This window comes from Salvelinus alpinus, chromosome 24 (assembly GCF_045679555.1).
Source record: "Salvelinus alpinus chromosome 24, SLU_Salpinus.1, whole genome shotgun sequence".
Classification (NCBI taxonomy): Eukaryota; Metazoa; Chordata; class Actinopteri; order Salmoniformes; family Salmonidae; genus Salvelinus; species Salvelinus alpinus.
In genome coordinates, this window is record NC_092109.1 from 34,990,742 (window position 1) to 35,005,332 (window position 14,591).

Below are 14,591 nucleotides of genomic sequence, written 5' to 3' on the forward strand. Positions count from 1 at the left end.
TTTGGTAAATGTGTACTCTGTGTGTTTGATAAGAGTTTCGTGACAAGAAGTTTGGCAACAGACTATGGGAACCAGACCAGACTGGCACCATGGAGAGTGTGATGTGATGTCTCCAATCACAAAACAAAGGCATTAAAAAACACACACTCCTGCAGTGAAAATGGATCCAAGACCTTTGTCTCAAATTCCTCATACCAGCCTTATGTGTTTGGAACAATAAACACTATCTCGAGGTCAATTGCAGAGAGATCTAATTCCCGTCTGGCTTTTGTCTTTAGAAACTGCCATCCACAGTTGGTACTCTAAACCAGCGCAGCCCTCTGTACAGAAACAGGACTGCATAGCTAAACTCAGTGATAGTAGCTTTTGTTTGTGATAATCCAAATAGTTTGGTTTATAAGTAGGCCTACAGAGTAGAGACAGTAGTTTAGACGGTTGACTTTGTCAAGGGTGATATATGTTTTGTTAGCGGAAAGGTCACTTTTTTTGTTTTTACAAAGTTCAATATTGTGAATCTCACTTCAATTTCAAGGCTACACCACCGTCTCAAAGTGTCAATTAAAGTGTCAATTCATCTCATGAAATGTATTTTTCTCAGTTACTATGATTGAAGGGGAGGAATGGGAAGACACACAGTTCTCTTTGATGCTCTTCCTAAATCCTGTTGGTATAAATTGTGGAAAAGATACTATGTTATGCCTGTGGCCAGAATAGTCAAGCCTGAATCTGCCCTGTGAAGAGTCTCTTCCAGCTTTGTATTGTTCCTAAACCTGGAGCAACAACTCTTACTTTCAATCAACAGTTACTATGATTGAGAGGGAGGAATGGGAAGACACACAGTTCTCATTGATGCTCTTCCTAAATCTTCTTGGTATAAATTATGGAAAACATACTATGTTATGCCTGTGGCCAGGACAGTCAAGTCTGAATCTGCCCTGTGAAGTCTTAATAACCATCTTTAATTATTCTGAATAAACAACTCGTTGCAGCAACCTGTAGTTTTGGCACACATTATGAGACGCTGGACAAGTTCATTTACTAGTTCTCACCTCCGTAAAAAATAACTGACAGAGAGAAGCACAAAGTGGCAGTATAAGAGTGCTGCTAGGGGTGTATGAGTGCTGCTAGGGGTGTATGAGTGCCTGCTGCTAGGGGTGTATGAGTGCCTGCTGCTAGGGGTGTATGAGTGCCTGCTGCTAGGGGTGTATGAGTGCCTGCTGCTAGGGGTGTATGAGTGCCTATTGCTAGGGGTGTATGAATGCCTGCTGATAGTGGTGTATGAGTGTCTATTGCTAGGGGTGTATGCGTGTCTATTGCTAGGGGTGTATGCGTGCCTATTGCTAGGGGTGTATGAGTGCCTATTGCTAGGGGTGTATGAGTGCCTATTGCTAGGGTTTATGAGTGCCTATTGCTAGGGGTGTATGAGTGCCTATTGCTAGGGGTGTATGCGTGCCTATTGCTAGGGGTGTATGAGTGCCTATTGCTAGGGGTGTATGAGTGCCTATTGCTAGGGGTGTATGACTGCCTATTGCTAGGGGTGTATGAGTGCCTATTGCTAGGGGTGTATGAGTGCCTATTGCTAGGGGTGTATGAGTGCCTATTGCTAGGGGTGTATGAGTGCCTATTGCTAGGGGTGTATGAGTGCCTATTGCTAGGGGTGTATGAGTGTCTATGGTCTCAGCAATCACCACCACAGCGGGAGAAAGAGATTGACTTGCTTTGCCCCTCATCTGGAGAGAGGGAGTTTAACAACCCAGCAGGAATACTGTAATTGGGTGTTAGTTCTTCTTTACAGCGGCAACAGCATGGACAACTCAGTCTCACAGTATCTTCACATATACAACCAAATATAAGTATGGATATCCTGTAAATTTCCTTTCCTGCATCACCTGTTCAAACATAGAGGTCTCCTGAGACAGACGCCCAACACAGACATCAACATCTAGTTTTGATTTACATTTGGTTGAGTTGTCAACTAACATGAATTCAATAAAAAAAATGGCACCATGTCATTTTACTTAGGTTAAAAGTTGGGTGAAAAAAAAAATGAAATTCCCTTACGTTGATTACTTTTTGCAAATCCAATCAGTTTTCCACATTGATTTAAAGTCATCACATTAAATTATTTTGTTGAAATGACGTGGAAACAATGTTGATTTAACTCGTTTTTGGGCTACGTTTTAAGAAATATGACTGATTTCTGTCAAACTAGCCTCTGGAGCTCTGTCTAAAGGAAGTGTTCAGGGATGGGGGAAAAGAGTGACACCAATCAGCCCCCCGAGGACTGGAGATGCCCAGACCTGCTGTAAAGGAAGTGTTTAGTTCCCACCCCTTCTGCTTAAAGCTATTTGTCAGAGAAGAAGACCATATACTGGCTGCGACTGTGAGGCTGATTTAGCTGTGTTATGAATGACGTGCCTTCGGAAAGTATTCAGACCCCTTGACTTTTTCTACATTTTGTTAGGTTATAGCCTTATTCTAAACTTGATTAAATTGTTTTCCCCTCATCAATCTACAAACAATACCCCATAATGACAAAAAAATGTAACTGAAATATCACATTTACATACACTGCCGTTCAAAAGTTTGGGGTCACTTAGAAATGTCCTTGTTTTTGAAAGAAAAGCACATTTTTTGTCCTTTAAAATAACATCAAATTGATCCGAAATACAGTGTAGACATTGGTAATGTTGTAAATGACTATTGTAGATGGAAACGGCTGAATGTTAATGGAATATCTACATAGGCGTACAGAGGCCCATTATCAGCAACCATCACTCCTGTGTTCCAATGGCACGTTGTGTTAGCTAATTCAATTTGATCATTTTAAAAAGGCTAATTGATCATTAGAAAACCCTTTTGCAATTATGTTAGCACAGCTGAAAACTGTTGTCCTGATTAAAGAAGCAATAAAACTGTCCTTCTTTAGACTAGTTGAGTATCTGGATCATCAGCATTTGTGGGTTTGATTACAGGCTCAAAATGGCCAGAAACAAAGAACTTTCTTCTGAAACGCATCAGTCTATTCTTGTTCTGAGAAATGAAGGCTATTCCATGCAAGAAATTGCCAAGAAACTGAAGATCTCGTACACCGCTGTGTACTACTCCCTTCACAGAACAGAGCGAACTGGCTCTAACCAGAATAGAAAGGAGTGGGAGGCCCCGGTGAAAAGTAAGACGACGAGTACATTAGAGTGTCTAGTTTGAGAAACAGACGCCTCACAAGTCCTTAACTGGCAGCTTCCTTAAATAGTACCTGCAAAACACCAGTCTCAACATCAACAGTAAAGAGGCGACTCCGGGATGCTGGCCTTCTAGGCAGAGTTTCAAAGAAAAATCTCAGACTGGCCAATAAAAAGAAATTAAGATGGGCAAAAGAACACAGACAGCGGACAGGGGAACTCTGCCTAGAAGGCCAGCATCCCAGAGTCGCCTCTTCACTGTTGACGTTGATTGTATTTCTGATCAATTTGATGTTATTTTAATAGCAATTTTAATGCTTTTCTTTCAAAAACAAGGACATTTCTAAGTGACCCCAAACTTTTGAACGGTAGTGTAAGTATTCAGACCCTTTACTCAGTACTTTGTTGAAGCACCTTTGGCAGCGATTACAGCCTCGAGTCTTCTTGGGTATGACGCTACAAGCTTGGCACATCTGTATTTGGGGAGTTTCTCCCATTCCTCTCTGTAGAACCTCTCAAGCTCTGTCAGGTTACATGGGTAGCGTTGCAGCTCAGCTATTTTCAGGTCTCTCCAGAGATGTTCGATCGGGTTCAAGTCCAGGCACTGGCTGTGCCACTCAAGGACATTCAGAGACTTGTCCCGAAGCCACTCCTGCGTTGGCTTGGCTGCGTGCTTAGGGTCATTGTCTTGTTGAAAGGTGAACCTTCGCCCCAGTCTGAGGTCCTGAGCAGGTTTTCATTAAGGATTTCTGTACTTTGCTCCGTTCATCTTTCCCTCGATCCTGACTAGTCTCCCAGTTCCTGCCGCTAAAAAACATCCCCACAGCATGATGCTGCCACCACCATGCTTCACCATAGGGATGGTGCCAGGTTTCCTCCAGACGTGACGCTTGGCATTCAGGCGAAAGAGTTCAGTCTTGGTTTCATCAGACCAGAGAATCTTGCTTCTCATGGTCTGAGAGTCTTTAGGTGCCTTTTACTGAGGAGTAGCCTCCGTCTGTCCACTCTACCATTAAGGCCTGATTGGTGGAGTGCTGCAGAGATGGTTGTCCATCTGAAAGGTTCTTCACAGAGGAACTCTGGAGCTCTGTCAGAGTGACCATTGGGTTCTTGGTCACCTTCCTGACCAAGACCCTTCTCCCGATTTCTCAGTTTGGCAGGGCGGCCAGCTCTAGGAAGAATTTTGGTGGTTCCAAACTTCTTCCATTTAAGAATGACTGTGTTCTTGAAGACCTTCAAATGTTTTGGTACCCTTCCCCAGTTCACAATCTTGTCTCGGCGCTCTACAGACAATTCCTTCAATCTCATGGCTTGGTTTTTGCTCTGACATGCACTGTCAACAGTGGGACCTTATATAGACAGGAGTGTGCCTTTCCAAATCATGTCCAATCAATTGAATTTACCACAGGTGGACTCCAATCAAGTTGTAGAAACATCGATGGAAACAGGACGCACCAGAGCTCAAATTTGAGTCTTATAGCAAAAGGGTCTGAATACTGTTTTACATTTTTAATAAATTAGAAAATCTTTCTAAAAACCTGTTTTCATTATGGGGTATTGTGATGTCATTATGGGGTATTGTGATGTCATTATGGGGTATTGTGATGTCATTATGGGGTATTGTGTGTAGATTGCTCAGGAGTTTTTGAGAATAAGGCTGTAACATAACAAATGTGGGGAAATTCAAGGGGTCTGAATACTTTCAGAATACACTGTATGACCTACTGGACCTTCCGCTACAAGTAACGGTGCAAACAAAATGGTTGATAAACAAATTTAACAAAGAGAACTGTTGTTGAACAAACAAACAAAAAGAGTAGCCTTTTCTCAGGAGCTAACGGGGAAACTTTACAACAGTTGATCGTTTACTGTAAGTGGCGGTAAACTAGACTTTTAAAAGAAAAGGAATGTAAACAGACTCTTCCACACACAAACCATGGAGACCAAACTAAGATCTGGGCAAGTTACAAAGAAATAGCATCAGTTAACTCAAGCATGAAACTGTTTTTATAGGTGTAACTGCGTCAGATAATGTTAATGCTTTCACTTTGACTAGGATTTTGGAATGTTCACTTTGTGAAATGAAAACAACCACCTACCAGTAATCTGGAGAAGAATCAGGAAATGTAAGAGCTAATCCATGAAAGGCATTTCACCATTCAATACAACATTGCTTGGATGAGAAAACATCCGATACAACAGCCAGCCACTCAGGATTTAAGGAGTGCTGGCATGGTGTGATGTGTTTAATAACACAAGATCATTTCTCAACCTCCACAGCGAGTGTCTGCTTGCACTGTAGACTATGCAGTAGGTGTTGAAATCAACACTATAAATGCACATTCCTTTCATTACATTTAAGTTCACTTCTCAATACTTTTTATGTCAATGTTCTCAGCAAAGAAATAATGACAGGGGAGTGGTTTTGACATAAGGCCTTGTGACGACAGTGGCTGCCAGAGCTGTTGTAGGCTAATCATGGAAGGTTGGACGTACAACAGAGTTTACTACAGTACACCAGACACTACTGTTTATTAGACTAGATGAGTTTATTAGTCACACGCACAGGGTCGCAGATTTAATAGCAGGATACAGTGAAATTCTTAAACTCCGAGCTCCAACAGTGCAGGTCAAAAAGCGAAGTGATTGAAGCAATAATAAAAATACAATATGAATAATAATAAATCAAAATAAAATGCATTGGTTACCGTGTGGTAGCAGAGAGAACGGTATTTGACTTGGGTGGCTGGAGACTTTGACAATTTTTAGGGCCTTCCTCTGACACTGCCTGATATAGAGGTCCTAGATGGCAGGGAATTCGGCCCCAGTGATGCGCCGTACGCACTACCCTCTGTATCACCTTGTGGTCGGATGCCGAGCAGTTGCCATACCAAGCAGTGATGCAGCCACTCTCGATGGTGCTTTTTCAGGATCTTAGGGTGCATGCCAAATCTTTTCAGTCTCCTGAGGGGGAAGAGGAGTTGTCGTGCCCTCTTCACGACTGTGTTGAGGTGTACATATTTACACCTGTAACAATGATAAATGTCCATTGGGGGGGTGGGAGCAGGAGGGGAAGAGGGGGAGCAGGTGGGGAAGAGGGGGAGCAGGTAGGGGAGTGAAACTATACCTTTTCTTCACACAAAATAAATACATTAGTGCAACACATTTGGCAGAAAATCTTTTCATCAATGACAACAGAAGTGCAACGCTATTTGGCTGGCAACCACACAAGTAAATTAGCTTACAATGTTAAAGCAAGATGTTTTTCTAAAACGATGCTTGGCCATCATATTTCAAATGTTTACCATTAAAAAAAAAAGAATGTAGCTAGCTACATTTCATAATGTTTTGGTTGAAGATAATCTTGCATTTTATTTTGCTACAGGAGAAAAGCTACCCAGGACGAACATACGGTAGAAAAGTAGCCTACACATCAGTCAGAACGCTGTCTGATGGGTCGTTCGCGAACGAACGGTTCTTTTTGAACAGATCTTTTAGGTGAACGTCGGGAACCGAAACACATCGGTGAAAGAGACGTTCATTTGGCTCCCTGATTTGCATATTGCTACCACTGCTTTCTAAGATCAAAACAACAATTATCTGCAGACACGTTACAAAATTACTCTCTGAGAGGGTGAATCCGCACCGCAGAAACAATAATTAGTGGGGAGAGAGCGCATACATTCTGGTTCACTCTCAGTTTTGCAACGCGTTAAAAAGAAGCAGGTGATCTAATAATTTGCCCAGGTAAAAATGGATTTCATCGGACACAATGGGAGCCTACTTTCGGGGCTTTGTATTGGAGATTGGTTCTAGGTGGTTCTGAAAGTCATGGTTCTAAGTCGATTTGTAAGGATTTTGAACCAAATAAGCCAACTTTTTTTAAGTGAACGGACCCAAATGAGCTGGTTCACTGAAAAGACTCGGAATGCCCATCACTAGTGATCCAATGAGAGCAAAGACATTTCATCCGAGTGGAGAAGTGCAACTGTGGCACAAAATTAGCCCGATTACATTCATAATTTGTAGCCAAGCAGAAAAAAATATTCTTATCTGCATTTACAAAACGCAGATATTTTTTCTGTATTTAGCAGAATCATGCATTAACAGATCCCTGCTTCAATAGCACAGAGATACAGTATTAACCCCAACCCAGGCATCAGGTTATTCAGTACCACAGAGAGATACAGTATTAACCCCAACCCAGGCATCAGGTTATTCAGTACCACAGAGAGATACAGTATTAGTCCCAACCCAGACATCAGGTTCTTCAGTACCGCAGAGATACAGTATTAGCCCCAACCCAAACATCAGGTTCTTCAGTACCACAGAGATACAGTATTAGCCCCAACCCAAACATCAGGTTCTTCAGTACCACAGAGATACAGTATTAGTCCCAACCCAGGCATCAGGTTATTCAGTACCACAGAGAGATACAGTATTAGCCCCAACCCAAACATCAGGTTCTTCAGTACCACAGAGATACAGTATTAGCCCCAACCCAAACATCAGGTTCTTCAGTACCACAGAGAGATACAGTATTAGTCCCAACCCAGGCATCAGGTTATTCAGTACCACAGAGAGATACAGTATTAGTCCCAACCCAGACATCAGGTTCTTCAGTACCACAGAGATACAGTATTGGGAATTAGTAAACACAAAACCTCGACCCTGCCAACATGCAATCGCACTCTCTCCGATAAAGTACAGGAGATCTAAAGCAACAATCTCTCCTCCTTTAAGCTCAATTACCACTTGATTAAAACATTCAGACTTTACTCCCAACATATTCTTTTCACAAACATGCTCCAATCTTTCATATGTAGACTGGGGCAATTTTCAGATGGATGACATTATCTGTAATGAGTTCACATGAATTACTCTCACTTAGCAACAATAAACAGTCCCACATAGTAACAATAAACAACGTTGTTGTTGTCGTAACAGTCCTCACATGGTCAAAACAAAGCCACACCTCATCTCTATAAAATTAAAACTGAAAATCTTGTGTCCACCCATCTCATAAAGTGCCCAAGTTTCTCTAGAAATCATAGCTCCATACAACACAGTCACCAGTGATAAATAGGCCTAAGACGCCACCTATTGGTGAGAGTTTGTGGCTTCTCCTGGCATCTGTCTCTATGGAGGAAGACCAACCAGTATGGAAAGCTGGAACATCCTCATTGTCTAACTACAGAACAGATAGAAATAACAGTCTGTGATCAAATGCATTAACTTACCTGATACATAAGTAAATGGAAGAAAAAGAACAAAAAAAAAAAGGACTACTTCCACCACAAATCTGATTTATTTTGTCTTCTCATGTATGGTCCATCTTAAAGTGCAATGCCACTGCCAACATAAGCAGATGGGCTTTTACATTGTTATTGTAGTTATTGCTCTTATGATTATGTACAGCACACAGGGGGGATGGCAGGTCATTGAAAACTGTCAAGCGTTAAGCTTTCTCATGCATCAGGAATAATACATAGTACCGTGTACAATTGGATGAATAAAGTGATCTTAATCCCAGCTCCAGCAAAATACTTTTTACAAGGCTGTCCAAGGGAGACTATACACCAGAGAATGGCCAAGATAAATATGGTATTACTGCCATCTTTGATATAAGCACCTTAAATCAAACAAGACACGACAAGGAAAGACTATCAAACGTCGACATTAAAAAAACGTAGATAAAAGCTATCTTTGTATTGTCTGAATTGGTGGATCTCGGTAATAGCAATTGACACTGCGATCAAATGCAATTTATAGAATGTTAAAAAATATATATTTGAAAAAAATATGCACATTGCATAATTACAGGAAACCCATGTCAAAATATTAGCAAAATCAAAAGACAGTTAGCCTAAAAGTTAAGAATTTCAACGGCTTTCACAAGGACGACCGAGAGTCCTCAGGATGCCACAACCTAATAAAAAAAGTTCAGAAAGTGTAATTATTGATCTAGTTGGAGTTAGCGGTGCTGCTGGTATCTAGACTCTGGTCTATCTCCTGTCTGTGCAGAAGATCTAAGTTCAAGTTGCGCGTTTCAGCGATGAGACGTTTGACCCCCACCATCCACTGACTGACCTCGTTAACATGGTCAACCATCAGAGCCCGATGGACTTCATCAGCAGCGTTCCAGTTCCAGCTCTTCAACTCTGACAGGAGCATAAAGACAGGAGCAGCACGTTTTGGCTCATTTCAACAAATTTCTTTCATTTAAAAATGGGTGACCCGCTTATTGACCCATGTATTTTTCCTCAGCAGAAATATGACATCTATCAAAGTGAACAGGTTCTCCTACCTTGCACCAGTCCATTCATTCTTCGTCTAACAGGAAGTGACAACTTCCCAGACCTCCACATGTCCTCAAAGAGCTTCAAGCGCTTCGCCACATCGTCACACACCTGTTTCTGCAAGGGGAACATGTCAAACATTCAGCATTTTGGTTGGTAAAGCAGTAAGTGTCATTTCACCCTGTGCACAATAACAGAGCTACAAATTTCTCATGGCCAGACGACATCTGACAAATTACACCCAATTTTAATTTTGGGTTAACCGAAATGACAGAACTACATACACAATGCTATTTGTAAATGGTGTGTCAACTGTGGCTGGGAATTCTAGAGCTAGAGAAATCCTTCTTACTTTGACTGTGTGTCGACAAGCTGTCAGTGCCCAGTTGAGAAGAGTAACTACGATGTCGACGTCTGGCTCACTTTCTGATTGGCCACTGGCAGACTCTGTGTGCTCTACCACATGGCAAGGTGGTGGAGGTGTGGCCATCATCATCACCCCACCAGGAGGGGCTGCAACCTGACATGGCCGAGGGGGCGTGTTCATACTACATGGAGGAGGGGCCAGTGGGTTGGTAGGAGGAGTCATTGGAACTGTTGAGGTTGGAGAAGTTCCTGGGACCGGACCTGTGGATTAGCGATGCGGATTAGTGACGCACGGTTTGACTCATAACCCGCAGTTATATCTGCGGGGCGGTTTAATTCAAAAAGACAAAAGTTGCGAAAGGAGAGTTGAAAATAAAGAGAAGGGAGGGACAGAAAAGTAATGTTTGGGAAAGATTTGGTGAAGGGATAAAAGCGGATGATAGTAGTGACGGCTGTTATGTGTGATGATTGTGAGGCACTATACAAATTCGACAGTCACAAGACGGGACTTCAAATAGGCCTATGGCATGTCAAGGAAACTGTAGCCTACTGTTTAGATGGGTTAAATGAAACATTTAATCTGGACATTGACTAACCAGAATAACCATCTGTTTTTTTGGCAAACTCCAAAGACCTCTGATAATACTAGTCCTGTGCGAATCGACATCCCTGTGTTAAGAGAAATGTCTGGGTTTTACAGGTGTTGCTCACAGTTTAAGCAAGAAAACAATAACTGATTGGATAAATTGAACGAAGTGCTGCGCATAGCCCATATATGAAGGGCCTATATGTATCAACTTTCACAGTGAATGCTTTTCTTTATGCGTTTTGTGCGAATGAATTGAACATTGCCAAATGCATCATAAAAAAAAACGATGCTACCCTTGCTGTTAATAGATGGCAAAGCAGCATACAACTGAGCTAAACATTTGGAACAAGTTCGCTCTCATCCATAGCCTAAAAACACATATCAAGTGCAAGTTAGCTCACATCTGAAGGCTGGGGGGCTGTTAGGACATCTACTGCAGATCGCTCAAATATCAGAACGACTACAATCACACTTCCTCAATTCAAATATTATGGCGACACTATACCAAAGATGGTTTGGTATGGTTTAGAAACTTGGGAACCAAGCTCGAGTTATCAGTGTAGCCTGTTATTGACTGGTCTTGTTCAAATAGCGTCACAACTAGAAAAAAGAAAAAAAAACTTCCAAGCTTCCGTCAACTGTCAAAAAAAATGAAAGAGGAGATTTAGAGGGCAGTTTGGAAAAAACCTATCCCGTCCAAATCGTCTTCTGAAATAACGGACATTCTGGGAAATAAATCCATATCCAACGTTCTCTAGTAATACTAGCCCCATGCGAGTAGGGCTACAGCCTTAATGATAACTCCTGCAGAATTATGCATTTATTGCTGTAAAATTATACACCAAATGTAGGCAAAATTTGGACTTGGGAACAAGAGTGGAGAAATATGATTTATTTCTGCATCTTGAGAGAATGCAATGCTCAGAGATACGAAGTGTAGAGGTGTTTTCTTCATCATCAAAGCATAATAATAGCTGATAGTATTTAAACCACATAAAACATGCAATATTCTGAAATCTTATCAGAAACACATTGGGTGGTTTTCAGCTTTCTTTACAACCAGTCAAACTGATGTCATTTGGACATTTTGCACAGAAAATCTTTCCTGTTTGTTTTTGCTTTATTGTATTTTCTACCCAGTCCCTAAACGTCTTTGCTCCGTGAAAGATGACAGAGAACTTTACCGATGTCAACTAGATTGAAACATTCATTCTATGGATCTATGACATTATTCTGTTGAGGAAGGGTTTATTTAGTCTTCTAGGGCAACATATGACAAAAGAGACGCTACATGTATCTAGTTATAGAAAAATCGACTAACGAATAGCTACCAAAATGTCTGAATCTATAACCAGAAACATATCTAAAATCAGGCAAAACAAAATCCTACACCCCATGTCAAAAAATTGTTCTGCAGTCTCTGACTAGCCTATAGCGCCAATTCTATATTTGTGAGTTAGAGTTGGGATTTTCACTTTATCACATATAGTCGGGTGGTTGCGGATGGGTTGTTAGCAATTGCGGGCAGGTGAACAAACAGCGGACCCCGCACCACTACTGTGGATAAATAGAACCCGGATGATTCATCATCTCCTCTGACATTCTAGGGAAAGTCCAGCCATCAGAAAGACAATCACACAGCCCCTGAGTAGACATCAAAGTACCGAGATACTCAAAAGATTAATGGATTTCTAAACATGTTCAAGGTGCGAATATATACATTTATTTCCGACAGTCTAGAGAACGTACTGGGGGATCCAGTGAGTTGAGGTGGGGGCACTCTCTTGTTGAGAGGGGTCCTCTTGGGTGCACCTTGTGCTGCTGTCTGCAAACCGTAGGAGAACTGTGGAGGGTCATTCCAGCCCCGCTCCTGGTTACCTTGAGTAATAAAGCCAGGGAGAGTTTTATTTCAAAAGACCTATCAGAATATGAGAACAGATGGATGAAACAACCATTTACCAGTTAGCTTGTAGTATTCATTCAGTCATACACATGAACAAAACTGCTTATAAATCATCACCAGTATAATGTGATGTACCAGTAGTCATACTCAAACTAGATGCCATAAAGCACTGGGGAAACAACTAAGGCGAAGATGTAGCATTAAGTAACGTTATATGCAAAAGCATATTAAAAAAGTTTTTATAACTTTGTTAGCTAGTTAACTCTCAAACTAGCTTGCTTCTGCTAGCTTGCCTTCAAACTAAGTTCTCACCCTAGCACAGTTGCAGTAAACTGATACTACAAACATGTATGTAATTACATATTCTCGATAAATTAACACAGTAGAAGCATTCAATTGGACAGAAAATACCTGGTTTGATGTAAAGGTCCTCAGCCTCCATTGCTTATTTCACAAAATAAAATAAAACTCTCCACTCGTTTTTCCCGGACACGTGAACAGGATGTTGAACATTGACATAACTCATATCCGGTTGGTGACTCGAACATAATACAAAATATTTATAACTAAGCCAAGGTAGTTCATCTGTGTGTTTGTTACAGTGGGAGCAAATGAAGCATAGTGAGCAGAACAAGCAATGAGGTTGGCAACGGCTATTGGTGCGTTGTATCATTTATTTGCATATTTCAGTTAGGGAACGCCTCTTATATGAAGTGCGCGTGTACACAAGCTCAATTCCACCCTGCACTTCTTCTAAACAACGCAATTTTTTACAACTTTTGCAAAACGTCAAGTCTATAAAACGCAATGCACTGTGTTTTTAACATATTCTAGTTTTGGGAACAGAAACATTTATTGAGAAAATTAGCATAATGTCGGCCCAACCCATAATTAGATTTCCTCACGCTACAATATTTGATGGTGGGAAAACGTTCTGTAACTAGTGGTCAGCGGTTTGAATTTTGGCCAAGTTTTCAGCAATTGTTTTTGGGGGGGAGATATTTTCATTGTTGACATAAAAGACTGTAAAAACACCAGGAAATCAGCTCCAAGATGTTTTCATTTCAGAAATCTGTTCCCAAGTATTTCCACGCATAATAGAGAGACATATGTCATTTAATTTTTGAATTTTCATTGTTGGACATTAAAGACACAAGTGATTTTAATTTTGGAAATCTGTTCCCAAGTATTCCCACGCATAATAGAAAGACATACACTACCGTTCAAAAGTTTGGGGACGCTTAGAAATGTCCTTGTTTTTGAAAGAAAATAAAAAAAATTGTCCATTGAATTAACATCATATTGATCAGAAATGCGAGAAATTGCCAAGAAACTGAAGATCTCGTACAACGCTGTGTACTACTCCTTTCACAGAACAGTGCAAACTGTCTCTAAACAGAATTGAAAGAGGAGTGGGAGGCCCCGGTGCACAACTGAGCAAGAGGACAAGTACATTAGAGTGTCTAGTTTCAGAAACAGACACCTGACAAGTCCTCAAATGGCAGCTTCATTAAATAGTACCCGCAAAACACCAGTCTCAACGTCAACATTGAAGAGGCGACTCCGGAATGCTGGCCTTAATATTATAGCTGTTTGGGCTTCTTGCGGTCAATTTGCAGTCTAAAAATATACAGTGCCAGTCAAAAGTTTGGACACGCCTACTCATTCAAGGGTTTTTCTTTATATTTACTATTTTCTACATTGTAGAATAATATTGAAGACATCAAAACTATGAAATAACACATATGGAATCATGTAAGAGGAATTGAAGTTAAACTTTGATTAATGTCACACACAGGAAACAGAAAAGAACAGGATTTACGAGCAATTTATTATTCCAGCATAGACCACCACAATGTGGACCTAGTTAGGTACAACTGTGCGAAATAATCACAATTCAAAAAAATAGCATTTACATGACATCCTATTTTCTTCTGTGCTAAAGTACTGCAAATATATAGAGAGAGACATTTATTTACTAGTTTATTTACAAAAAAAAAATATTCTCAAGGTGCTACATGACATTACCTCTAACCAATGCTACATGACCTACGACACTACCTCTAACCAATGCTACATGACCTATGACATTACCTTTAACCAATGCTACATGACCTACGACACTACCTCTAACCAATGCTACATGACCTACGACACTACCTCTAACCAATGCTACATGACCTATGACATTACCTTTAACCAATGCTACATGACCTACGACACTACCTCTAACCAATGCTACATGACCTACG

General features: G+C 40.9%; 1 protein-coding gene across 1 annotated transcript; it reads right to left on the bottom strand.

Annotated features, from left to right (window-relative positions):
• Positions 1-8,471: 8,471 nt before the first annotated feature.
• LOC139552723 (steroid receptor RNA activator 1-like) lies at positions 8,472-12,987 on the bottom strand. The gene is made up of 5 exons (XM_071364740.1): positions 12,751-12,987; positions 12,186-12,314; positions 9,834-10,108; positions 9,490-9,598; positions 8,472-9,343 (listed from the first exon to the last, which is right to left on the bottom strand). Exons 1-5 carry the CDS (start codon positions 12,779-12,781, stop codon positions 9,147-9,149), a joined length of 741 nt encoding a protein of 246 aa, XP_071220841.1. The 5' UTR covers positions 12,782-12,987; the 3' UTR covers positions 8,472-9,146.
• Positions 12,988-14,591: the final 1,604 nt, after the last annotated feature.

What these genes read in the sequence shown, in the direction of transcription:
- LOC139552723 (XM_071364740.1), bottom strand. Translation starts at nt 12,781, where the DNA reads ATGGAGGCTGAGGACCTTTACATCAAACCAG. An exon ending in GGACCTTTACATCAAACCAG is followed by an intron (nt 12,315 to 12,750) that starts GTATTTTCTGTC and finishes TTATTACTCAAG; the next exon opens with GTAACCAGGAGCGGGGCTGG. An exon ending in TCAACTCACTGGATCCCCCA is followed by an intron (nt 10,109 to 12,185) that starts GTACGTTCTCTA and finishes GCTAATCCACAG; the next exon opens with GTCCGGTCCCAGGAACTTCT.